This window comes from Hyaena hyaena, unplaced genomic scaffold (assembly GCF_003009895.1).
Source record: "Hyaena hyaena isolate Hyena2069 unplaced genomic scaffold, ASM300989v1 scaffold_64, whole genome shotgun sequence".
Classification (NCBI taxonomy): domain Eukaryota; kingdom Metazoa; phylum Chordata; class Mammalia; order Carnivora; family Hyaenidae; genus Hyaena; species Hyaena hyaena.
Window position 1 is genome coordinate 21,581 of NW_024080698.1, and position 26,295 is coordinate 47,875.

A 26,295-nucleotide genomic window follows, 5' to 3' on the forward strand; every position below is an offset into this window, starting at 1 on the left:
GGAATGATGTGGTATATTTTTCTTTTTCTATTTTTTCCCCCCAGTCAGCTCCATATAAAACTGGGAGCAAAGGCACTAAAGCCCAGAGAGCAAAGCAGTTGGGATTAGAAGGAGCAGCCAGGACACTGCTTGAGAATCCAGGGCAGCTCAATCTGCTATCTTATATCAAACCCGATGTAAAAGGTACCAGCTTTACTTCAAGAGATCATCCCTGTTTCTTTCTCTTTTTCTTTTCTTTTTTTGTTTTGTTTTAAATTTGAAAACTATGTTAAAAATTTGTTTAAGTAATGACTATACAAAATAATATTATAGCATATAAAGAGTAAATAATTCCAATAAAACAAATCCCCATATACCTCCTGCTTAGCCACCCAGCTTCCTCTTTTGATGAAGTGCCTGTTCTAGTCTTTTGTCCATTTTTATTTTGTGTTGTTTCTCTTTTTCTTAATAATTTATAAGTACTTTTTAAGATCTTCTCTCTGTTTTCTGTATTATAAATCCTTTCTCCCAGTTTGTAACTTCCCCTTTCACTTTCTTTATGCTATCTATTAAAAAGAAAGAAAATAGTAGGTCTTAATTTTACTGTAGTTGATTTATTAATCTTTTCAATTTTACTAACCTTTTCTTCTAAGATAATTGCTTTCTTTTCCTTTTTAAATAATTTTTTCACATCCTAATGTTATAAAGAATGCCTTATATTATTTTTTAAAATATTCTATTTCTAAAAAAGTATTTAATTACAAAAGTTATATGCACTCTTTAAAACGAATTTCAGCCATTCTGACATATATGAGTTATAAAGTGAAGGCCTACTTCCATACTCTTACTCTCCAGGTGTAAAGTGTCTTTTCCTGAAATGTATCTTCCTCTCCTTTTGTGTGTGTGTGTTTATGCACAATAAAGAATGAGATGGGAAGAGGAGAAGAAGAAATTTCTAAAAAAAATCCCCAAGAAAGTGACAACTGACACATGTCAGGATACATTGGTTTTATTGATGAAATAAACCCTAGAGCGAGAGCTCTGCGTCAGAGTGGCTGCTTTCAGGAGTGCTCTCACAGGATAGGATGGGTAGATTGGTGCTCTTCTAATTCCTGCACTCATTCTAGTTTCTTTGGCCTTCTGTTGATTCTTTAGGCTGGGAGGCATACGTGTCTGTAGGGGGCAGTCTCTGACAGGAAAATCCACAGTGTGTACTCTGCTGTCTCCACAGTAGAGTATACATACATATAGCTGTATGTATCCTAGCATACACTGTAACCTGCATTCCTTTTAAACAATTCAGCAGCGTGAGTTTGTGATTAAAGAGTTAAGGATGCGTGTCTGTGAAACTACGTATGTCTGTTCACATACAAATACACGTATCCTCATACCTGTTTTGGAAAAGGCAATAATTAAAAGAAAAAGCAAATTACTGTTATTTGCATTTAGAAGTGGATTGAAATGAGTAAAACTCAAGTTTGTTTAATTTTTTAATGTGTGTTTTTAGTTTGCTTTTCAAATGATTGCAAATTTAACGTTTTAATAGTAGCTGAGACTATAGACAAGCATGAAGGTCAGCCACAGTGGGAACTTTCTTGCCCAGTAATAGAAGGTTTTCTTAGAATCAAATGTTGGAGTTTTCAGAATATCAGATGCATAAAGTTTTGTTGTCTGTTCTTATTTTTCTCTTATGGTCGATTTCCTTTTCTTTCACCTCCTTTGGTACAAAGTTTTGCTTAGTTCACACACACTGAGTTCCTACTGGGTAGGTTTGATAACTGTATCTCTTTGCATGGCCATGTATAGTGATGCTCATGGACTACATGCTGATGGACACTTGGTGATACTTTTGATAATGTGGATGGGTCAGAGCTCAGTGCAGTTATGGTACTTAAGCACATGTATTGGACCTTCTGTTTGCTTTATTCCCTTTTTCTTTCACTCTTATCATAAATGTCAAAGAATTACAATTAATACCAAACAGTCTAGATGCTGGTTTTTAAAGTTTGCTTGGAGTGTTTTTTTCTTTGCTCTTTCCCCTCACTTTTTAGGCTATCATGATCACCCTCAATTCTCTTATTGTTTCTCTAAACAAGTATTTTCTTTATTCCCATCACTTCTCAAAGAAATGTCTAAGAGACCAGATATTTCAGGGTGAAGTAGAAGACACTTCTTGCCACAGACCAACAAGAATTTGGTTTGAATCGAAAACATACAGACGGAGTACATCCTAGAATTTCCAGAATATCCCTGTATTGTTTGTTTTAAATGTTTTTAAATGTTTATTTTTGAGAGAGAGAGAGACAGCACGCAAGCAAGGGAGGGGCAGAGAGGGGGAGACATAGACTCGGAAGCAGGCTCCAGGCTCTGAGCTGTCAGCATAGAGCCTGACGTGGGGCTTGAACCCATGAACCATGAGATCATGACCTGTGCTGAAGTTAGACGCTTAACCGACTGAACCACCCAGGTGCCCTCCTTTATTGTTTACAAGGAGGAGTAGCTGATTGCTCTGTTGTACAGATGAAGAGGTAGCCTGAGTAGATAAAGTGGAAAGAAGAGTTGGTCCTTCTGTTTTTGTTACATTTGTGGAGCTTTGAAGGATCTGTGGCTGGAAAGCTTTCACTACAAGAAAGGAAATGTGATTTTCGGCTTGTGTGGTCCTTATTTTCTCCTGATTTCATTGAGGTGCTAAACTTTTTGAACTTATGTTATTCTTGACTGTATTAATCCCCAGTGATCAATTCTTTTTGATGGAAGAAGGTGGTTTTTCAAACACACAAGACTCTTTTCCAGTCTTTTCTCTTAGTTGGACTGAGAGGGGGTATGTAATTTGGATGAGCCCAGTGACTGATAATTTCTACCTCCCATTAAGAACCGCTGCTCTAGTAGTTCAGGGTACCTCCTCTCCCCCCAGCAGTGCTGGGTTTTGTTTCGTTTTTAACTTTAATGAGTATCAGAATTAGCTGGGATGCTCTGTAAAACAAAAGTCCCAAAGTCTAGGAATCTGTATTTGTAATAAGTATCTAGTGTGATTTTATTTTTGGGTCCTTAGATCATACAAAACATTGCTCTAGAGCTTTAGCATAATTTTAATTATGTAAGGTTTATTAATTGTAAAAAGTTTACAAATTGTATTCACCCAAAATGATGGGGGCTTTTTAAAGGTCCTTTGTTATAATAGCAAAATCTATAACTTCCTCTTTCCTTTCTCTCTCATTGATGATTCTCATTGGAGATGGGTTCCATCCTTTTGACTTATCACCCTGGTGTTCTTATTAAACTTTGTGTCATAATGCTGTGAGGTGCTTTGGGACTCCAGGAATTAGTACACAGTGACTGGTTTTCTAAGATGAAGACTGATCTAGGGAGATAGCTCACCAAGAACAGACATTTATTGACTGCTTACTATATGCCACAGCTGTTCTAGGTCCTTTATATATACAACCTTCCACCTCAAAGGTAATTTGCTCCTGAAAATTCCCTCATAGGGAAATTCTCTTAAAATGTAAACAGAATTTGTATTAATTTTAATGGTTAAGTTTCTTTAAAATAAATGTAGTTACTATAAAATTAGTTATAATAAAACCCAACAATGCATTTCTCTTTATTAATCACTTCATAAGTCTGTCCTGTTCTCTTCGTCTTTTATACCTATTACTCATTAAAGTCATGATCTCAGAAAAACATAATTCTGACACTTATTGCTGTGTAATTCAAGCTTTAATGAAAGAAAAAAAAAGAAGCTTTAATGGAGATAGAACAATTAAGACAGAGGAAACAGAAGAAGGCAATGCAGATGATCTCTCTCAATGTATATGGAAGTTGATATCACAGGGTCCATAATGTTCAAGAGTCAATGCTGTCAGTTAGCAAACCAGAAGCACTTGGAGAGAACATAACACACCAATGGTAGACGATTCAACTATGAAATAGATGAACGATCACAAATAGCTCTTGTTTTGTGCTCCTGAGATTTGAGAAATTCAAATGGGTCATTATAGATATGAATAAATGCCTCAGAAGTCAAAATAGGAATATTAATAAAATTACTATTTGAAAAAGATAAAATTTGTAACTGGTATGAAATGGTATACCTTGGGTTATGACTCTTTTATTACCTATCTCCCAGAATACATTTAACCTCTGTAAATACTTCACGAAGTAGGTACTATTATTTTTCCATTTTTATAGGAAACTGAGGGACAGAGAGGTCATGTAGCTTACCCAAAGTCAGACATTTGGCAAGTGGTGAACTAGGATTAGACCAGGCACATGGTTCTAGAGCTGTATTTTTCACCACTAGGTTATGTGGTATGTAAAAGTCCTGTATTATTGCTTTGGACACTTGTCATTTTTTTTTGCAGAGGTAAACAAGTCATTGCCATGATACTTTTCTGTCTTAAGCTTTTCAGCTGAAGGGTTCATTTTGACTGGAATAAATTTATTGTGATTTAATTATAGATTTTAAAAGACCAATCTGTAGTTCTTGTTTTTGTTTTCCCTCTTTCTTACCCATTTCTTAAAGGACTTTCAGCACTCCAGGATATTGAAACAGGAGTGCAGCATATTTTAGCAGACATGATTGCTAAAGACAAAGACACGCTTGACTTCATTCGGAAATTGTGAGTAACTCTTTTATAGAGTTCTCTGCTCTGTGGACTCATACTGTTAAGGGTCATATGGTTAGTGCTAACACCAGGGTTCATTAAAAACTTTATTTGGGGACTGTTTTTTGGTAGCAGAACTCTTTGTTCAAGCAGCAGAGCCCTAGTACATAAAACAGATAAAAATAAGGTTGCTTTAATTGAATTCTAGGCAGGGAGCCTGGAACTCTGTCTGCTCATCCTCCTTCCACTGAAACCCCTCAATGGAGGGTTGTGAGGAGCAGTTTAAAAACCACCACGTGGTTACACAATGTGTGCCGGAGAGATTCGTATTCATTTAGAGTAGGTGGCATGCTCTTTAAACATAACGTGATGTGTGTACTATACGTGTATTGTATGATATCATTTAATTTTAATGTCAGGTATAGATAAAAGTGCTGACCTCAAAGTGGATTTCAGCTCATCCATGGTATCACAGTCCCAATTTATAAGAGATTAAAACCTTGTGACCTAGGCCATTGGATTTTATGCCTCATTAAAAAAAGATATCTCAGAGTTCTATTTTAATCTGTTTTCGGCTCTGTATCAGCAGAGAAGACAGGGTTTTGCCAGCAGTCTGCTCTTACTCTTTCTCCACATCGTGGCCGAGGAGATGTGCAGAGGAAAGGAAAGGTGGAGATGAACTGTTGACTGCCATTGCTTGTCAGGGTTTTTGTTGATCCTTGGGTGAGAACGTTCCTGTTTCCTCACTGGCCTTAGTAGGAACGAGTGGAAGTAGCATTGCCCGGATTTTAATTGTTTTTGGAAGTAACTATACTGCTGAATTTGGCCTATCAGTGGAAGCTGTCCTACCGCATCCCCTTGCTTCCCTTCTTTTTGGCTTTTACTTGGCTCTGACTGCCTAACTCAGTGGATAGAAAAGATACCTAGACTAGAAATCTTGATCTGGTATCTGCAGATACCAAGCAGTATCTGAACTGATGAAGCCATTTTATAGGAGAGTTGATACAGACATAGACCTGGAGGTCCTGTGCTAGTGTGAATGGGCAGAGTCCTCCTTTGATGGGTCAAGAACATTTTATATCTGGGCCTCATTTAAAACATTTTCATTTGGTAGTGGCTTATGTTTGTTGCTAATGTTATTTCCAACTAAGGTGTTTCTTTACTAAGGGACATATTAACAACTACCTGTTTTTTGAATTTTATCTGAACAGGTGCCAAAATAGGTATATTTGTATCCAGTCATCGCTGGCAAAGGTGTCCTCAAAAAAAGTAAATGAGAAAGACGTCAATAAGTTTCTGCTCTACCAGAACTTTTCATGCAACATAAGAAACATCCAACATCATCAGGTAAATAAGGAAACTGCTCATCCATGCTGGTAGTAATAATAATGATGGTACTTTGAATTTGCCTACTGCTTTGGTTATTAAGGAAGTAAAGTTTTTAAGGCAACCGTTTTCTTTTTTTTTTTTTCATATAAGTTCTTATAATATTGTCATATCCTTCCCATTTCAAAATGGGGGAACTCAAGACCCAGAAAAGTTAATAACACTGAGAATTATTAGCAGAGCTGACAGTAACTACTTCAGCTATCTTGACTTTCTGGCTGGTAATCTTTTGTATTAGACTTTGCTTCTCAGTGTGCTTGGATTTGAACTCAATTCTGGATCTTTTCCATGTGACATACAAATTAGAGGTGATCTGATTTAGAATAAAGTGTGAGAGATCTCACTTAGTTGTATACGTCATAGTTTTTTAAAACCTCAGTGTTTTAATTTCATTTTTCAGTTTACTATTTTTTTTTCCTAATTGGAGTCATAGGTTGTCTCTACAGTGTGTAAGTGGCTTTTATGTCACATAGGGGAAGAAAAGATGATTTACAAACTGAAAATATAATTACTGTCTTTTACCTATGTAGGTCCTTTTACCAGTGTTCTTTATTTCTTTGTATGCTTTTGAGTTATTGTCCAATGCCTCTTCATTTCTGCCTAAACTAATTCCTATAACATTTCACGTAGGGCTGATCTATTAGTGACAGATTCCCTCAGGATTTGTTTATCTGTAAGGTCCTAGTTTCTCCTTCTTTTTTAAAATTTATTTTTAATTGTGATAAAATGCATGTAACATGTGTTTAACTTCTAATTTTACCATCCTGTTTTTAAATGTACAGTTCAGTAATGTTAAGTATATTCACATTGTTGTGCAACCATCTCCAGAACTTTTTCTGGGTATAGAATTCTTGGTTGACATTTTTTTCCCCAGCACTTTCTTTTTAACGGTTATTTTTTGAGAGATATGGTGTGAGTGGAGAAAGGGCAGAGAGGGAGAGGGGGAGACACAGAATCAGAAGCAGGCTCCAAGCTCCTAGCTGTCAGCACAGAGCCCGATGCTGGGCTCGAACCCATGAACTGCGAGATCGTAACCTGAGCCGAAGTCGGATACTTAACTGACTGAGCCACCCAGGCGCCGCCCCTTCAGCACTTTGAATTTATCATCCCACTGTCTTCTGGCTTCCATGGTTTTGATGAAGAATCAGCTGTTAGTCTTACTGAATCCCTAACACATGATGAATTGCTTCTCTTCTTTCAGGATTCTCTGGCTTTAGGTTTGGACACTTTGATTATAATGTGTCTCACTGTGGACCTCTTTCAGTTTTTCCTTCTTGGGATTTATTATGATTCTTGGATGTGTTGATGAATGCTTTTTATCAAAACTGGGAAAATTGGGGCCATTATTTCTTAAAATATTCCTTCTGCCTCTCTCCTGGGTCTCCTGTTATATGTATGTGGGTATATACTTGATAATGTCCGACAGGTCTCTTAGACCTTTTTTTTTTTTTGAGACCTTTCCTTTTTTTTTGTCTTTTCAGACTCTAAATCTCAATTGACCTATCTTCAAGTTGGCTGATGAAATTCTGCTTCTGCTTGCTCAAATTAACTATTGAATCCTTTGAGTAAATTTTTCCTTTCAGTCATTGTAGTTCTCAGCTCAGAATTTCTATTTGGTTTCTTTTTATAATTCTCAACTCTATTGATATTCTGTTTTTGCTGAGACTGCATTCTCTTGATTCCCTTTAGGTCTCTGTTCATGTTCCTTTAACTCGGAGCATATTTAAAACAGTGGTCTAGTAAGACCAATGTCTGATCTTCGTAAGGGATAGTTTCTGTCAGTTTCTCCCCCCTGCCCCCCATAGATGGGTCATACTTTCCTGTTTCTTTGCATGCCTTGTGGTTTTATCTTAAAAACTTGACATTTTGAGTGTTGTAAACTGGCAACCCTGAAATCAGATCTCCCCTCACCCTCACCCCTAGCATATGTTGTTACTGCTGTTGGGGGGTTTTGTTGTTTTTTTTTTTTTTTTTACAAATAGTTTATTGTCAAATTAGTTTCCACATAACACTCAGTGCTCATCCCCAAAGTGCCCTCCTCCATGCCCCTTCCCCCCTACCCCCCACATCCATCAGTCCTCAGTTTTTGTCAGCATTCAAGAGTCTCTCATGGTTTGCCTCTCTCCCTTTCCCCCACCATTTCCCCCCTTCTTCTCCCCCTTGTTCCTCCGTCAAGTTCCTCCTAATCCTCCTATACGTGCAAACATATGATATTTGTCCTTCTCTGCCTGACTTATTTCGCTCAGCATAACACGCTCAAGGTCCATCCATGTTGCTACACGTGGCCAGATTTCATTGTTTCTCATTGCCATGTAGTATTCCATGGTATAGATAAACCACATCTTCTTGATCCATTCATCTGTTGATGGACACTTAGGCTCTTTCCATGTTTTAGCTATTGTGGAGAGTGCTGCTATGAACATTGGGGTACACGTGCTCCTATGCCTCAGCATTTCTGTATCCCTTGGGTAAATTCCTAGCAGTGCTATTGCTGGGTCATAGGGGAGTTCTATTGTTAGTTTCCTGAGGAACCTCCACACTGTTTTCCAGAGGGGCTGTACCAGTTTACATTCCCACCAACAGTGTAGGAGGGTGCCCGTTTCTCCACATCCTCGCCAGCATCTAGAGTTCTCTGATTTGCTCATTTTAGCCACTCTGACTGGCGTGAGGTGGTATCTCAGTGTGGTTTTGATTTGTATTTCCCTGATGAGGAGGGATGCTGAGCATCGTTTCATGTGTCTGTTGGCCATCTGGATGTCCTCTTTGGAGAAGTGTCTGTTCATGTCTTCTGCCCATTTCTTCACTGGGTTGTTTGTTTTTCGGGCGTGTAGTTTGGTGAGTTCCTTATAGATTCTGGATATTAACCCTTTATCTGATATGTCATTTGCAACTATCTTTTCCCATTCCGTTGGTTGCCTATTAATTTTCTGGGTTGTTTCCTTGGCTGTGCAGAAGCTTTTAATCTTGATGAGGTCCCAACAGTTTATTTTTGCTCTTGATTCCCTTGCTTTTGGGGATGTGTCAAGTAAGAAGTTGCTGCGGTGGAGGTCAAGGAGGTTGTTTCCTGCTTTCTCCTCTAGGGTGTTGATAGTTTCCTGTCTCACGTTCAGGTCCTTTATCCATTTTGAGTTGATTTTTGTGCATGGTGTGAGAAAATGATCTAGTTTCATTCTTCTGCATGTTGCTGTCCAGTTCTCCCAACACCATCTGTTAAAAAGGCTGTCTTTTTTCCATTGGATATTCTTTCCTGCTTTGTCAAAGATCAGTTGGCTGTATACTTTTGGGTCCACTTCTGAGTTCTCAATTCTGTTCCATTGGTCTATGTGTCTGTTTTTGTGCCAATACCATACTGTCTTGAGGATGACAGCTTTGTAGTAGAGGCTGAAGTCTGGGATGGTGATACCTCCCGTTTTGGTTTTATTTTTCAGTATTACTTTGGCTATTCGGGGTCTTTTGTGGTTCCATACAAATTTTTGGATAGTTTGTTCTAGTTTTGAGAAGTATGCTGGTGCAATTTTGATTGGAATTGCATTGAATGTGTAGAGTGCTTTAGGTAGTAATGACATCTTAACTATATTTATTCTTCCTATCCATGAGCATGGAATGTTTTTCCATTTCTTTGTGTCTTCTTCAATTTCCTTCATAAGTTTTCTATAGTTTTCATCATACAGATCTCTTGTATCCTTGGTTAGGTTTATTCCGAGGTATTTTATGGTTTTTTGTGCAATTGTGAATGGGATCAGTTTCTTGATTTCTCTTTCTGTTGCTTCATTATTGGTGTATAAAAATGCAACCGATTTCTGTACGTTGATTTTGTACCCTGCAACTTGGCTGAATTCTTGGATCAGTTCTAGTAGGCTTCTGGTGGAGTCTGTCGGGTTTTCTATGTAGAGTATCATGTCATCTGCGAAGAGTGAAAGTTTGACTTCCTCTTTGCCAATTCTGATGCCTTTGATTTCCTTTTGTTGTCTGATGGCTGATGCTAGGACTTCCAGCACTATGTTAAACAACAGTGGTGAGAGTGGACATCCCTGTCGTGTTCCTGATCTCAGGGGGAAAGCTCTCAGTTTTTCCCCGTTGAGGATGATGTTAGCTGAAGGCTTCTCATAGATGGCTTTGATGATGTTTAAGTAGGTTCCTTCTATCCCAACTTTCTCGAGAGTCTTTATTAAGAAGGGATGCTGTATTTTGTCAAATGCTTTTTCTGCATCTATTGACAGGATCATATGGTTTTTATCTTTTCTTTTATTGATATGATGGATCACATTGATTGATTTGCGAATGTTGAACCAGCCCTGTAACCCAGGAATGAATCCCACTTGATCTTGGTGGATGATTCTTTTGATATGCTGCTGGATTCGATTTGCAAGGATCTTGTTGAGAATTTTTGCATCCGTATTCATCAAGGATATTGGCCTATAGTTCTCTTTTTTTGTTGGATCTCTGTCTGGCTTGGGAATCAGAGTGATGCTGGCTTCATAAAATGAGTCCGGGAGTTTTCCTTCGACTTCTATTTTTTGGAATAGCTTGAGAAGAATTGGGATTAATTCTGTTTTAAATGTCTGGTAGAATTCCCCAGGGAAACCATCAGGTCCAGGGCTCTTATTTGTTGGGAGATTTTTGATCACTGATTCGATTTCTTCACTCGTTATGGGTCTGTTCAGGTTTTCTATTTCTTCCCGTGTGAATTTTGGTAGTGAGTGTGTGTTTAGGAATTTGTCCATTTCTTCTAAGTTGTCCAATTTGTTGGCATATAATTTTTCATAGTATTCCCTGATAATTGCTTGTATTTCTGAGGGGTTGGTTGTAATAAGTCCATTTTCATTCATAATTTTGTCTATTTGGGTGCTCTCTCTTTTCTTTTTGATAAGCCTGGCTAGAGGTTTGTCAATTTTGTTTACTTTTTCAAAAAACCAACTCTTGGTTTCATTGATCTGTTCAATTGTTTCTTTGGTCTCTATGTTGTTTATTTCTGCTCTAATTTTTACTATTTCTCTTCTTCTACTGGGTTTAGGGCGTTCTTGTTGCTCTGCCTCTAGCTCCTTTAGGTGAGCTGTTAGATTTTGGACTTGTGCTTTTTCTAATCTCTTGAAATAGGCCTGGAGAGCAATGTACTTTCCTCTTAGGACTGCCTTGGCCGCATCCCATAGATTTTGAATTGTTGTGTTTTCATTTTCATTTGTTTCCATATATTTTTTAATTTCCTCTCTAATTGCCTGATTGGCCCATTCATTCTTTAGAAGGGTGTTCTTTAACCTCCATGTTTTTGGCGGTTTTCCAGACTTCTTCCTGTAATTGATTTCAAGTTTCAAAGCATTGTGATCTGACAGTGTGCATGGTATGATCTCTATTCTTTTATATTTATTGAGGGCTGCTTTATGTCCCAGTATGTGATCTATCTTGGAGAATGTGCCATGCGCACTTGAGAAGAAAGTAAATTCCCTGGCCTCAGGATGTAAAGTTCTAAATATATCCGTCAGATCCATCTGGTCCAATGTGTCTTTCAAGTCCATTATTTCTTTAGTGATTTTCTGTCTGGTTGACCTATCCATTGCTGTAAGCGGAGTATTAAAGTCCCCTGCTATTAGCACATTCTTATCTATAAGCTTGTTTCTGTTTGTGATTAATTGTTTTAGATATTTAGGTGCTCCCATATTCGGTGCGTAGACATTTATGATTGTTAGTTCTTCCTGATGGATGGACCCTGTAATTATTATGTAGTGCCCTTCTTCATCTCTTGTGATTGTCTTTAATTTAAAGTCCAGTTTGTCTGATATAAGTATCGCTACTCCGGCTTTCTTTTGATTTCCTGTAGCATGATATATATTTCTCCATCCCCTTACTTTTAATCTGAAGGTATCTTCCCGTCTAAAATGAGTTTCTTGTAGACAGCATATTGATGGATTTTGTTTTTTAATCCATTCTGCTACCCTATGTCTTTTGATTGGAGCATTCAGCCCATTTACATTCAGTGTTATTATTGAAATATGTGGGTTTAGAGTCTTTGTATCTTTTGTAGGGTTCATGTTTGTGGTGGTGTCTCTGGTATCTTTGTTCCTTGCAACCTTTCCTTCAGAGCATCCCCCTCAGGATTTCTTGTAGGGCTGGCTTCGTGGTGACAAATTCTTTCAATTTCTGTTTATTTGGAAAGGTTTTTATCTCTCCTTCTATTTTGAATGACAGGCTTGCTGGATAGAGGATTCTTGGCTGCATATTTTTACTGTTCATCACATTGAAGATTTCCTGCCATTCCTTTCTAGCCTGCCAAGTTTCAGTAGATAGGTCTGTCACCACTCTGATAGGTTTCCCTTTGTATGTTAGGGGGTTTTGTTGTTTTTTATTTGTTTGTTTTTTGTTTAGTGCCTTCTACGTTATTTTTGAAATATCTGAATTCTTTGTCATTTGTGACCACTGAAATCTCTTCCGCTAGCTTCGTGGACAGCTGGTTATTTGAGAGATTTTCTTAATGCCTTTAATGCCTGAAGCCAAAACACAAAACAAACTCTCCCATTCTTGCAGATTGACTGTGTGTGGGTACTCCTTCAACTTTGGCGTAGCAAGGGTGTTTACACCTCTGCCTTAGCTTTTACTTCCTGTTTGCATGGAGCCCAAAGGTCCATCAAAGGTGAAAGCTCAAGGTCTTTCCAGAGTATGTGTCTAGTCCCAAGCATGCACGCAGACTCCTGGATTCTCTAATCTGTGCAGGAACTTTAAAGACTCCTTTTCCCCTCTAGTGTCTAATTTTCAAGCCTCTTTTCGTCAAGGTGTTGTTGATGTTTGTTGGTTGCCTTCACTGTAATCTCTATCACTCTGCTCTTATCCCTTACCCCTCAACAGTGCGACAAATTCACTTGCCTTTAAATACTTTTAACAAATGCCACCCAGGAAATGACTTCTGTCCTGGGGAAGTTCTGAGGCAAAACAAAGGCAAGGCCTTGAGTCTATCTTTCAGAGAGCCATCAAACAGATCAAAACAGGATCACAAATGTTTGAGGATATGGTCCATGTTGCTCCCTCTGGCACTAGCAACCTGCATTAGGAATGGAGGCTGTTATCTTCATGGCCACTGCTCATCTGCAGAGTGGAGTAGCAAACGGGGCAGTTCAGAGTGTTGTTTTACCAAGATTCTGTGGCTTCTTTTTTCCTTAAGTGTTCCTCTCGTTGTTGTACGCTTTTTACTAGGGTCCAGAGTTCTGAAAGAGTTGATTCTGACTGTTATTGCCAGTTTGTTACTGTTGTGGTAGATTGGACTTTTGGAGTTCCCTACTATACCGTGTTAGTGATGTCTTACCCACCGGCGTCTGTAAAGTGTGGTATGTAGTCCCCTTGCCCTATTCCAAAACCAGAATGTGGCTTAACATTATAAACTTGCCTGCTTTATCTCACTTAATGGTTTTTAGCTTAAAGTCTACATTGGTATCAGGATTGCGACCTGTATTTTCTTTCTTTTTTCTATTCAATTTTTTTATGTTTATTTATTTTTGAGAAAGAGAGAGAAAAGGAGGGACAGAGAGAGAGGGAGACAGAGGGTCAGAGACAGGCTCTGCACTGACAGCAGAGAACCCGATGTCGGACTCCAGATAATAAACTGCGAGATCATGACCTTAGCTGAAGCCAGACACTCAACCGACTGAGCCACCCAGGTACCCTGCAACCTGTATTTTCTTAATGGAAATTGGTTCCAAGCTTGTTTTAATTTTAGCCCTACAATCACATGAAACCCCTGTCCTTAGTCCTTTTGCCAAAACTTTCTAGTCTTCTTTTGGGTAAATGAAGCTTATTCTCCAATCTAATAGGGAGTTGGCAACGTTTTTCTGTAGAAGACCAGAGAATAAATGTTTTAGGTTTTCTGAGCCAGGTAGCTTTTCCTGCAATTACACAGCTGCCATTGCAACATGAAAGCAGTCATAGATAATACACAAACAAGTGAGCATGGTAGTGTTTTTTTTAATAAAATTCTATTTATGAAAACAGAGGTTCAACTGGATTCGCCTGTGGGCCATAGTTTACTGACCCCTGGTTTTCTGTATTTTTCAAGGAGGGTATATATAAACAGTAGTTTCTTTGTCTTTTTTTTTTTTTTAATATTTTTTATTTATTTCTGAGAGAGAGAGAGACAGCGTGAGCAGGGGAAGGTCAGAGAGAGAGGGAGACACAGAATCAGAAGCAAGCTCCAGGCTCTGAGCTGGCTGTGAGCACAGAGCCTGACGTGGGGCTCGAACCCAGGAACCATGAGATCATGACCTGAGCCAAAGTCGGACACTTAACTGACTGAGCCACCCAGGTGCCCCTATAAACAGTATTTTCTGAGTTCTAACACTTTCACAGTCATTTCCTATGGTCTTGATACATGGACAGCTTGGATCAGTATATTTTTTGGTTTTTACTTTCTTTCCTTAACTTTCTTAAATATGTTGCTCTGCTGTTGCATTGTACGTTGTTTTAGAGGAATCAGATGGCAGTCTAGTTCTGGTTCCTAGAAATGCCAAAGATGTAGGTCCTATGTTATTTTCTTTATTAGGGTATTATTTTATTTTGTTTTTAAATGTTTATTTATCTTAGCGAGAGAGAGGAGAGTGAGAGTGACAGAGGATGAGTAGGGGAGGGACAGAAAGAGGGAGACACAGAATCTGAAGCAGGTTCCAGGCTTAAGCTGTCAGCACAGAGCCTGATATGGGAATCAAACTCATGAGCTACAAAATCATGACTTGAGTGAACTTAGACGTTTAACTGACTGAGCCACCCAGGCGCCCCTGATTTTATTTTGAAATGGTTATGTATTTATTTTGAGAGAGAGTGAGTGCATGGGAGTGGGGGAGGGGCCGGGAGAGAGGGAGAGAGAGAATTTCAAGCAGAACCAGATGCAGGGCGTTATCTCACCACTGAGAGAAATCACTGAGCTGAAATCAAGAGTTGGATGCTTAACTGACTGAGCCACCCAGGTGTCCCTCTTTATTAAGGTTTTATAGGAAAATGAGGGGGAGATGTGGAATCAAGAGATTGCCAGTATTTTCCAAACTTGGAAGTGCTCACTATAACATTTTTAAAATTAATTTTTTTCTTCCATCTGCATTTTACTGTTGAAAGAGAGGATAATGAAAATATTAGAGTATATTACTTTCCATGGGATATTTTTCATCGTTATAACTTAATTTTTGTAACTTATGATGATAGAGATGTGAAAAGGTGTTGTTTTTGGTATAAGGTCACATGAAGAGTTGTCAATTATCCCACAGATTTTTCTTGAACACTTATTTTATATTGGTTCCTACTTGGGGTGTAGAGGTGACGTGGTCTTTGCTCTTGTTAGTTGTAAGTATTATTTATATGTTCTAGATCTAACTCCTTTATGTGATAACTGATTTGCAAAACTTTTATCCCATGCTGTGTGTTTTCTTTTCACTTTCTTAATTGTATCCTTTGAGGTATAATGTTATTGAAGTACAGTCTATTTTTTTCTTTTAGTGATTGTGCGTGTAGTATTATATCTAAAGCTTTGCCTAACTCATGGTCACAAAGATTTTTCTCTTATATTTTCTTCTAAGAGTACTATAGCTTTAGTTCTTATGTTAAGGTCTGTGATCAGTTTTGAACAATTTTTGTGTAGGATATGAAGAAGGAGACTAGCTTCATTCTTTTGAACATAGCTGTCCAGTTGTCTGGACATCAGTTGTTGAAAAGACTGTAGTTTCCCCGATGTACTGTCTTGGCATCCTTGTTGAAAATCAATTAATTGTAGGGATATGGATTTATTTCTGAACTCTTAATTTTATTTCACTGAGCTATGTAACTATCCTTATGCCAATACCACACAGTTGTGGTTACAGTTAGCTTTGTAATAAGTTTTGAAATCAGAAGGTGGGAGTCCTCCAACTTTCTTCTTCTTTTTCAAGATTGATGCAGGGTTGCTTGAATTTCTATATGAATTGTAGAATTGGTTTGTCAGTTTCTGCAGAGAAGCTAGCTGGGATTTGATAGGTGTGGACTGAATCTGTGAATCACTTTGGGGAGTATTGCCATTTTCCCAATATTAAGCCCCTGGTTCATGAACATGAATTGTGTTTCCATGTCTTCAGTTTCTTTTAACCATGTTTTGTAGTTCCCTGAGTATGTGTTTTGCACGTCCTTTGTTAAATTTATTCCTAAGTATTTTATTCCTTTTGTTGCTGTGGTAAATGGAATTTTTAAAAAAATATTTTCAGAATGCTTATTGGGGCTGGTGTCTAGAAAGTGATTATCCTGAAATCCTGCTGATCTCTTTTTTAGCTCTGATAGCTTTATGGTGAATCCCTTAGGGTTCTCCATATACAAGATCATATTACCTGCAAATAGATATATTTCTTTCTTTTCAATTTAGGTGTCTTCTATTTCTTTTTCTTATCTAATTACTCTGGCTAGAACCTCCAGTACAATGTTGAATAGAAGTGGCAAGAGAAGACTCTTTTAATCTTAGAGGGAAAGCATCCAGTCCTTCACCATTAAATATGATGTTATCTGTGGAGTTTCTGTATATGATTTTTATAACATTGAAGAAGTTGCCTTCTATTTCTAGTTTTTAGAGTGTTTTTATCATTTAAAAAGCTGGAATTTTGTCAGATATTCTTTCTGCATTTATTATTAAAGAAGATGATCGTGTAATTTTTGTTTTTTATTTTATGGATATCATGTATTATGCTTGTTGATTTTTGGATATTAAAGCAACTTTGCACTTCTGGAATAAATTCCTTTGACCTTGATGTGTAATCCTTTTTATGTATTTATGGATTTGGTTTACTATTTTTTAATTGAGCATTTTTATATCTATATTCATAAGAGATAATGGTCTTTTTTTTTTTTTTCTTGCGGTGTTCTTCTCTGGTTTGGGTATCAGGGTAAATAGAGTAGGGAAGTTTTCTCTTCTATCGTATATTTTAGAAGAGTTTGTGAAGAATTGGTATTCTTTAAATGTTTGGTAGAATTCTCTGGTGAAGCAATCTGGGCCTGGACATTTTCTTGTGGGAAAATTTTAAATTACTAATTTAGTCTTTATTTTAGATCTTTTTTGGATTTTCTTTTTTTTTAATTTACTATTTGACAGTCTGTCTTTTTAAGAATTTTTCCATTTTGTTTATGTGATGTAATTTGATGTGCAGTTGTTCACAGTACTCTCATGATCCTTTTTATTTTTCTAATTTTGAGAGTAATGGCCCCTCTTATTTTTGATTTTGGTAATTGGAATGCTTCCTTCTTTTTTTCTTGGCCTAGTAAAAGGTTTGCTAATTTTGTGACATTTTCAGAGAACCAACTTTTGGTTGTGCTAGCATTATTTTCGGTTATTTTTCTGTTCTCTTTTTTATTTTCCCTCTATATTATTTCCTTTCTTCTACTTGCTTTAGGTTTGTTTGCTCTTCTTTATTTTTTAAAAAAAATGTTTAATGTTTGTTTTTTAGAGAGAGAGAGAGAGACAAAGTGTGAACAGGGGAGGGGCAGAGAGAGAGGGAGACACAGAATCTGAAACAGGCTCTAGGCTCTGAGCTGTCAGCACAGAGCCTGACGTGGGGCTCAAACTTACGAACTATGAGATCATGACCTGAAGCAGAAGTTGGATGCTCAACCAACTGAGCCATCCAGGCGTCCCATTTGCTCTTCTTTAAAGGAGTGTTTCTAATATATTTTAAGACCGTTGCTCTTTTAATATATTACTTAAGAGATAGACAGCTTGATCTGAATTTAAATTTTTCTTTCACTTGTAATCTTTGTTATTTGGGACAAAGTAGTCTTAGAAAAATTATTATGTAAAATGAAGATAATACATACCTCACTGGTGGCTTTGAAAATTAGATAAGTGTTTAAAGTGCTTAGATGGACTTGACAGTTAGTAAATGCTCAATAAATGGTAACAGTCAGTAGTTATTATCCCACTTGAGAATTTGCATGTTTGTATATCTTAATAATATATTTTCACAAATGTGAAACATACATTTTTTAACTCCAGATGATCAAAAATTTTTAATTAATCAAATCTGAAATGAGATTTTTAGATCACCAAAGTCTCTTTCTGTGAATGTCATAGGCTTTATACCTATATTTTATTTGGAAACATTTTTTAAAAAAAATATAAAGAGGTGATTATTTTAAAAATCATTTTGGTAAATAAATGAATAAATAATTTGAATAGCTGTAGACTGGATAACTACTCTATTTATTTCACAAATGTTGACTGGTTAAATTGACCAATTATATATTTTGTGGATCATCAGTCTTTGCCACATATGTTTGCATTCAGATCCTGGCAATTAACCGTGGGGAAAATTTGAAGATACTGACCGTAAAGGTCAACATTTCTGATGGAGTGAAGAATGAATTCTGTAGGTGGTGCATTCAAAACAGGTCTGTTTATGGATTTTTACATAATTTCTTAATTTTATTTCTAAAATAAATATAAATGCTGTGTATGTTTATATAGGAAACAGGATATGTTAAGTATTTAAATAAATTATTCATAATACTTATCTCTAGGGAGAGGGATTTTTACTTTAACATGTTTTTGTACTATTGGAATCTTATAGTATTTTATGAAAAAGTAAATTAACAAAAACATGCTGTATATGACAGATTTGAAATGTTTTAATCATTAAGGATAATTGAAGCAAAAATATAATTTGTCAGATATTATCATATAAATCTCTAAACATACATGTAGTTACCTAAAATATTTTGCACATTAAAGATGAGTGCAGTGGATTAAATTTATTGGATATTTCAGAGAAAGGTCTAAGCTTATGTAACTTCTTACTATCTTTTTTCATTTGTTAACGGAACCTTTTAAAATAGCACCATATGTTTGTATAGAACTTCTAACTTTTAGTTTTAACTTTTCAGACTGTATTTGATCCCTATAACAATCTGGTTCGTTGGCAGAGCAGATTTGTAGCTGCCATTTTGCCAGTGAGAAAACTGATGCAAAGGTCAAGAAGCTTGCCTAACAGTTAAGATATGTAGTTCTGTGTAACCTTAAGTTGGGGAGATTGCTGGGAAGTTATCTGAAGAGTTGGATGGATTTTTCTTTGAGAGGAATAAGTGCTGTGTACTTTAGAAATTAGCTCTCTCATCCAACATAGTACTTTCATCAATTCACTGGAAGCCAGTTTGCCAAAAACCAGTTCCATGAAGGATTAACTAGCTTAATGACCAAATAATGCTAGCCAAGGACCCATCAAGTGAAACGTCTGTCTCAATGTTAATTAGTCAGTAAATTTTGTAAGCTAATTATGTTATAGCCATACCTGGAATTCTGTGCAGCCGTCTTGAAAAAGTTGAGATAGAGCTAAACTTGAGATATAAACATGCCTTACTGGGTTAAAAAGGCAGCTTATAATTAGTATTTATACTATAGTCTCATTAATGGCAAAAAATAGGTCTGCGTATAAGAACATTTTTAAAAAAATACAAATGATCTATTCCATAGTTCTAGTGTGAGATTTTAATTTTCTGTTGTATACTCTCCTGTGGATTTTGGTTTTATTTATTTATTTATTTTTTTGCTGAATGTTTATTTCCTTGTAAACAAATAAAAATCATTAAAAATAAAAAGGAAATAAATACCTAAAAGAAATCATAGATTTAAACAATAGTGTGAAGAAATTAGATAATTTAATTTAAAATATGATGAAACTCTGGGATAGTTGGATAGAAAGAACATAATCCTAGGGCACCTGGGTGACTCAGTTGGTTAAGTGTCTGGCTCCTGACTTTGGCTCAGGTCATGATCTCATGGTTCATGGGATCAGGCCCCGTATAAGGCTTTGCACTGATGGTGTGGAGCCTGCTTGGGATTCGCTCTATCCCTCTATCCCTCTTTCTCTGCCCCTCTCCCACTTGCACTGTCTCTCTCTCTCTCTCTCTCTCTCAAATATAAATAAGTAAACATTAGGGAAAAAAAAGAACAAAATCCTAAGAAGCAGATATATCTGAGTTTGAATTCTAGTTATATTACTTCTTACTCTTGTCACTATGAGCGTGTTATTTAATTTCTTTGAGTTTCATTATTGTCAAAATGGTAAGTAATACCTTTTTCACAGATTTGAGAGAAGTAGTTGATACTCCATGTAATTGTGTAGCCTTCAGTGGTATCAGTTATTACAAAGTAGTGGGATTATTGTACACATTTCCTTTTTAGAAATATCTTTTATAAATAGATCATGTAAATTGGGGACAACACCTATCTTATTTTTCTATGAATGTTCATAATACTCAGAGTGTCCTCAATAGTTAAGGAAGTATTTGTTATGCTTTTAACCTATTATCTTCATACTAAGTAAATGTTAAGGAGTGGTTTCCTTACAGTGATTTAAATGGTTTTTCTGGACTCATCTATATTTTATTCAATTCTTTTTCAATTAAATAACTGGTAATATTATTTAACCTATTCTGTAGTACTTTACTGTGGTATAGTGATATGCTTTAGTTACATTCTAGAAGTTTCTCTATTTAGATCATTGCAGAAACACTTCCATGGAAATTAAAGACCTGAAACAAGAGCTAGCTAGAATATGTCTGTAGGAACTAAAGAAACATTCTCTGGGAATTGTTATCCTTTCTTTTCTTTTTTTATTTTTAAACATGTTTGAATGACTGCAGATGCTTACTCAAATCTTTTCTTCTTCATCCTCTCTTTTGTTTAACTCTCTTTGTCCCTATGTCTTTCGCCTTCCACCTTTCTCATGTATTCATCCATTCAGGTTATATGCTAGATCCACCTGTAGCCGTATGCTGCAGATAAATATGCTCTTTGTCCATAGTGACAGGGTAGTTTAATGGAGAGGACCCTGACAAACGGTTAAGAGTATGGTGAGGTTATAAAAGAGAACTGCAGTATTTCCTAAGAGTCTGTAACAGGAAACCCTAATGGAGTCTGGGTTGCGTGCATCCGTAGGTCAGAGACAGAATGAGAGGAAGAGGAAGCAACAAGAAGTGAGGATTGACTTGCAGGCCTGGGCCAGATCATACTTCGCTTTCTAGACAGGGATGGATTTTGTTCTTTATCTTAAGGGTAATTGGAAGGCAGTAAAGGATTTAAACATAGGATTATCATAATGATCAGTTTGCATTTTAAGATCACTCTGGTTACAATATAGTCAATTATTTGGAAGGAAACCAGAGTAGATGTGGGAGCAAGAGATAAAGTTTAAGGAAGACTGTTGAGGCTTCCAGAAGGGTCGAGCAGGCAGTGTTAAAGATTTCTGTTTTTTTCCTACTACCAATGGGGCTACGTTGGTTTGGCCTTAAAAGGAATGATCCCCAGCAGATGTCAGGTACATTACATGTACAAAACTCTCCTTTAGGGCCTTCGTGCCTCTAAGGACTGTCTTCCTATCATACTGTCTCATGACCCAGGACTGTGTTCTCTCCTAACTTGCCAAGCTCCATAGCATGATGTGTAAGACCCTTAGTGACCTGGGCTCTGCCGTATTTTCTAGCTCCTTCTCCCCCCACCTCATCCTACCAGTTATGCTCTAGCAGCACTAATCTACTTGTAGCTACTTAGACTCATCATGTTCTCTCATGCCTCTGTGCTTTTACATATACTATGGCTTCTTACCAGTATGCTTTTATTTCTGGGTCTTGTTTGAGAAAGCATAATAAGTCTTTAAAACCCATTTCAGATGCTTCTTTTGAGACGTCTTTCTTGACATTGGACTCTCCAAATTGATAATAACAGTAATAACAATAATATTATTTTTAATAGTAATAATGTGTGTCCAATTCATATCCTACTCCTCTCTATCCCTTCGTGCCCTCAGATAAAGGTAACAGTAGGGAGTAACAGGGATTTGTGTGGAAAGATGTACATCCTAAAAGCATTTTCATTTGAAATGTTTTTTAAAAAACAAGCAAAACTATATGCTGCTCAGAAAATAACCTTCTATGGAAGGGATTCAGTTAGTTATTATGAAACCTTTGGTATACTCTGTAATTGATGCTTAAATGTTTATTCACTGAAATTTAGTTAATTTTCTACCTGAGATAATTAAGGCCGATGACAGTGTCCCTGGGGTATATTAATGGTTCATTTTATTATTATTTATAAAGTAAATATTTTATTAGTGGTTTCTATTTAAGAGTCCTTGAAGGGCAAGGGCAGAGATGCTATAGATGGATGAAAACACGGAAGGGGTTGGGATGAATTTGTCCTTAGCTTCGTTTTTTTCTTACTGTTCTTTATCCAGTGTCCATTAACATTCGATTCTCCGACATTTATGTCCGTCAGCATGTGTGCAGATACACTGCACAGTAGATCACTACAGCCTGAGGAGTAGAGTGAGATCTACCCAGGAATGGCAAGAGGCAAGGGCTAAGACAGAGTTTGTCCTTTGCTCAATCTACTGTAACTCTCAGGAAGAGATAAGGAAACGGGCAAAGAAGGATACATGTTTGTCTTAGCTTCGCTACCATAACAAAATACCATAGACTGGGTGGCTCAAACAACAGAAGTTTATTTTCTCCCAGATCTGGACACTGTACAGTCCAGCATCAAGGGGCAGGCTGATTTGGTTCCTGGTGAGAACCCTCTTCTTGGCTGGCAGACTGCTGCCTTCTCACTTGTATCCTCACCTGGCTGGGAGAGAGAGGGATAGAGACAGGGCAGGCTCTCTAATATCTTTTCTTTTAAGGCACTAATGCCATCATGAGGACCCTTACCCTCATGACCATATTTAAACCTAATTATCTCCCAAAGGCCCCATCTCCAGATAACATCTCATTGGCGGTTAGGGCTTCAGTATATTAATTTTAGGGGACATAATTCAGTTCACAGCAGTGCATTAGTCATTTTCTAGTGACTTTCTTATATCTTAAGATTTTCACCATTATTAATAATGCTTTGGTAGACTCTTCCCAGAATAAGAAAGTTTTTTCCTCCGTTAAGTTTTACGTATGTTCATGGTTACCAGGTTTTTAAAAATAAGAACTCCAGATGTCATAGTAATAATTTCCAGACGTCACAGTCTTTCCTCACAGATTATGTTACCTTGACTTCAATAAAGTTTTTCCCCCTTTTCTGTTCCACTTCCTCTCCCCTCTTCCAGGAGCCTTTTCATGGTCTTGTTATTTGTACATCAGTTTTAGCGTAGGCTTTTCTTTTTTGCAGGTGGAGACCACGTGGCTTTGCAAGGCCGGAGTTAATGAAGATCTTACACAATTCACTGGATGATTCTTTTAAACGACTTATTTATCCTCTCCTCTGTAGAGAGTTCAGGTATGCATCTTACCTTGTTTAATTTTATATACCATGTATTATTTTGTATGGTAATAGACCCATTAAAGCATGAAGTACATATTTGTTGATCCACTAACCAATCCAAATAACTGAGTCAGAATCACAAAGTAATTATAGTTAAGTCTCGATTTCAATCTGTAGAGGCAGTCACATGCATAGATCATGAAACGTAACGCTTAATTACAACATACTTTTCAAATCTTGACCACTTAACGTGTACCTCTTCCAGTCTTACCATACCAGTTTTGCACTTCGACAGCCAAGACAAGCAAATAGTTGTATTGATGAGGGGTTTGACTTGGGAATAATAAACTAAGAAGTTAATGGAGAATTTAGTTGGAAGCAGGTTTTGGAGGTAAGAGAACCAAAAACAGCATAAGGAAATCCATGGAGCACATGATGAATTAAAATTCTTACTATGAAGAGAGAAGGCTAATATATATGTTTTTAACTCCAAATGGGAGTTATTTGGGTGAATAATTATTGGCAGTGATGAGTGAATATTAGCGATGATGAAAGTGACCATCTAAGTGGACTAGCGGAAGGACTAAGAATTACACAGAACTGCGGGACAGCCGAGGTGCTGATTGTGAGTTTTTGTCGGGGAGGAGATGGAAGGAAGTTGTGGGAGTCAGAGCCCTCTTTCCTACTTCTCTCTTGCCTTTGTCTTTGTAGGCAGTCTTCAAACCAACCATTCCCTCAGGTATTATTAGCCTTTCTTCATTCTCATTTATGGGTTTCAGCAAGGATTACTTGAGAGTAGATTTCTAGCCATCTCTTCAAGCTCTCTAGAATTGATAGCCTTTATAATGTTTGTCTGCTTTCCTTTGACTGGACTTGGCCATTGACTTTGGAGGTGGTAAGAGCAGAGATTTAGGAGTGTGAAAACGACACACAGTTTTTTTTGACCACCTTTTTTTTTTTTTATCAAAGTCATTCATTTTCTTGATTCATCCTTCATAGCTCAGTTGTCCTTAACAATATTGTTTCTGTTCAAATCTTCTTTAATTTCAAGTCCGTGTGAGGGAACATCACTTGCTTTTGAATGCTGGGGCATAAAATTTTTTTAAAAATAAGGGGTTTTGTTTATAAGGAAGAAAAAAGAGAAAATTGCCTTGTTCAAAATTTTATTTCCTTTTATGTATTTATCTTGTTTTTTCATGTTGCATGAAATGACCAGTAGTGCTTTTGACATTTTTGCGGACATTTGATTTGAGTAGCTTCACTGCCTATGGAATGATTTCACTGAGACCTAATGTAAGCAGTTTGGCTGTGGGATTGTTTAATGTATCCTCTTTTCTGACTTGCATTAGCAGTGGGCAAGCAAGACTACTTTTCTTCTCTTTTTCTAAAATGGCTGTGGTTAAAAAAAATATTTTAGTCTCTAAATTGGTTTGCAGACGTTGTCTGCAGATGTGTCTCTTGATAAAAATACTTGTAATTACCAGAACAGCAGTTGAGGGAGAAAACTCCCAATTGATTTTTCTTTAAAGAAATTAATTTAATTCTCTAATTAAAAAGAAATTTGTCTTAATGTAGAAAAATTGAAAGAATTCGTAAAACACAAAGGAAAAAGTCCATGAAATTGCACTACCAAGAGATCATCATGAACATATATATTCAGTTGACTATATATATATTTATAATGCAGCCTACTTCGGATTTCTTATTTCTGCAGCTATCAAGATGATTCATCCATGGGTCGTTTTTCACACCCGCCTCTTTCATCAATCCTGCATTGTCAGTTACCAAGTGCTGTCTGTTCTCCCATCCTTTATCATACCTTGAATTTCGCCTCCTCTTATTCTCTGTGGTTATGATTTTAGTTCAGGATATCATAATTTGTTGTCTGGATTACTATTCCAGAGTCATAGATGATCTCTGTCTTTGTTTTGCAGTAACACGTTTCACATTTCCATCCTAAAACTCCCATCTGATTATTTCATGCTCTTCTATTTAAAATTCTTTGGTGGCTCTTCTTTGTCTCTAGGATTAAATCCAAGCTCTTTAGAAGAACATGCATAACCCTTTGTGATCTGATTTCGTTTCTACTTATATCTTGGTATTTCTTTTTACCTTAGCAGTATGAAATTACTTGGTTTTCCATTGCCTGGAACGTTTTCTCAATGTCTTCCATCCACTCCCCCTACCTTTGTTTGCTTATTACTCTCTTATTCTTCTTAATTCACCTGAGAAAATTTAGGGGCACCTGGGTGGCTTAGTTGGTTCAGCGTCTGATTCTTTTTTTTTTTTTTTAATGTTTTATTTATTTCTAGGAGAGAGAGAGACAGCGCGAGCAGGGGAGGGTCAGAGAGAGAGGGAGACACAGAATCTGAAGCAGGCTCCAGGCTCTGAGCTGGCAATCAGCACAGAGCCCGACGTGGGGCCCGAACCCATGAACCGCGAGATTATGACCCAAGCGAAAGTCTGACGCTTAACCGACTAAGCCACCCAGGCGCCCCGGTTCAGCGTTTGATTCTTGATTTTGGCTCAGGTCCTGATCTCACAGTGGAGAGATTGAGCCCCATGTTGGGCTCCTTGCTGGATCTGGAGCCTGCTTAAGATTCTCTCTCCGCAAGGGGTGCCTGGGTAGCTCATTTGGTTAAGTGTCTGACTTTGGCTCAGATCATGATCTCACCGTTTGTGAGTTTGAGCCCCACGTTGGGCTCTGTGCTGACAGTGCAGAGTCTGGAGCTTGTTTTGGATTCTGTGTCTCCCTCTTTCTCTGCCCCTCCCCTGCTCATGCTCTGTCTCTCCCTCCTTCAAAAGTGAATAAACATTAAAAAAAAATTTTTTTTAAAGATTTTCTCTCTCCCCCCGCCCCTCCTCCACTCACATGCACACATGTGCATGTGCTCTCTCTAAAAAAAAAAAAGAAAAAAAAAAGACTCAAGACAGAAAAGCAGACATTAGTTAGCTGTGTGTATCTTCAAAAAATTTTTTAAATTTTTTAATGTTTATTCACTTTTGAGAGAGAAAGAAGAGACAGACACAGCACCCGAGAGGGGAGGGGCGGAGAAAGAGGGAGACAGAATTCAGAGCGGGCTTCAGGCTCTGAGCCTGACC

The 26,295-nt window shown here is 37.2% G+C and overlaps 1 protein-coding gene across 1 annotated transcript in view; it reads left to right on the forward strand.

The window, feature by feature from the left end:
- The window catches only part of SRBD1 (S1 RNA binding domain 1), a gene marked incomplete at its 5' end in the record, with an annotated part of 187,745 nt that overhangs the window by 20,809 nt on the left and 140,641 nt on the right, over positions 1 to 26,295 (forward strand). The window contains 5 exons of the mRNA XM_039232404.1: positions 45 to 183; positions 4,505 to 4,601; positions 5,798 to 5,933; positions 18,238 to 18,341; positions 23,101 to 23,208. Of these exons, the coding sequence (XP_039088335.1) occupies positions 45 to 183; positions 4,505 to 4,601; positions 5,798 to 5,933; positions 18,238 to 18,341; positions 23,101 to 23,208 (584 nt within the window). The remainder of the gene's footprint in view (positions 1 to 44; positions 184 to 4,504; positions 4,602 to 5,797; positions 5,934 to 18,237; positions 18,342 to 23,100; positions 23,209 to 26,295) is intronic.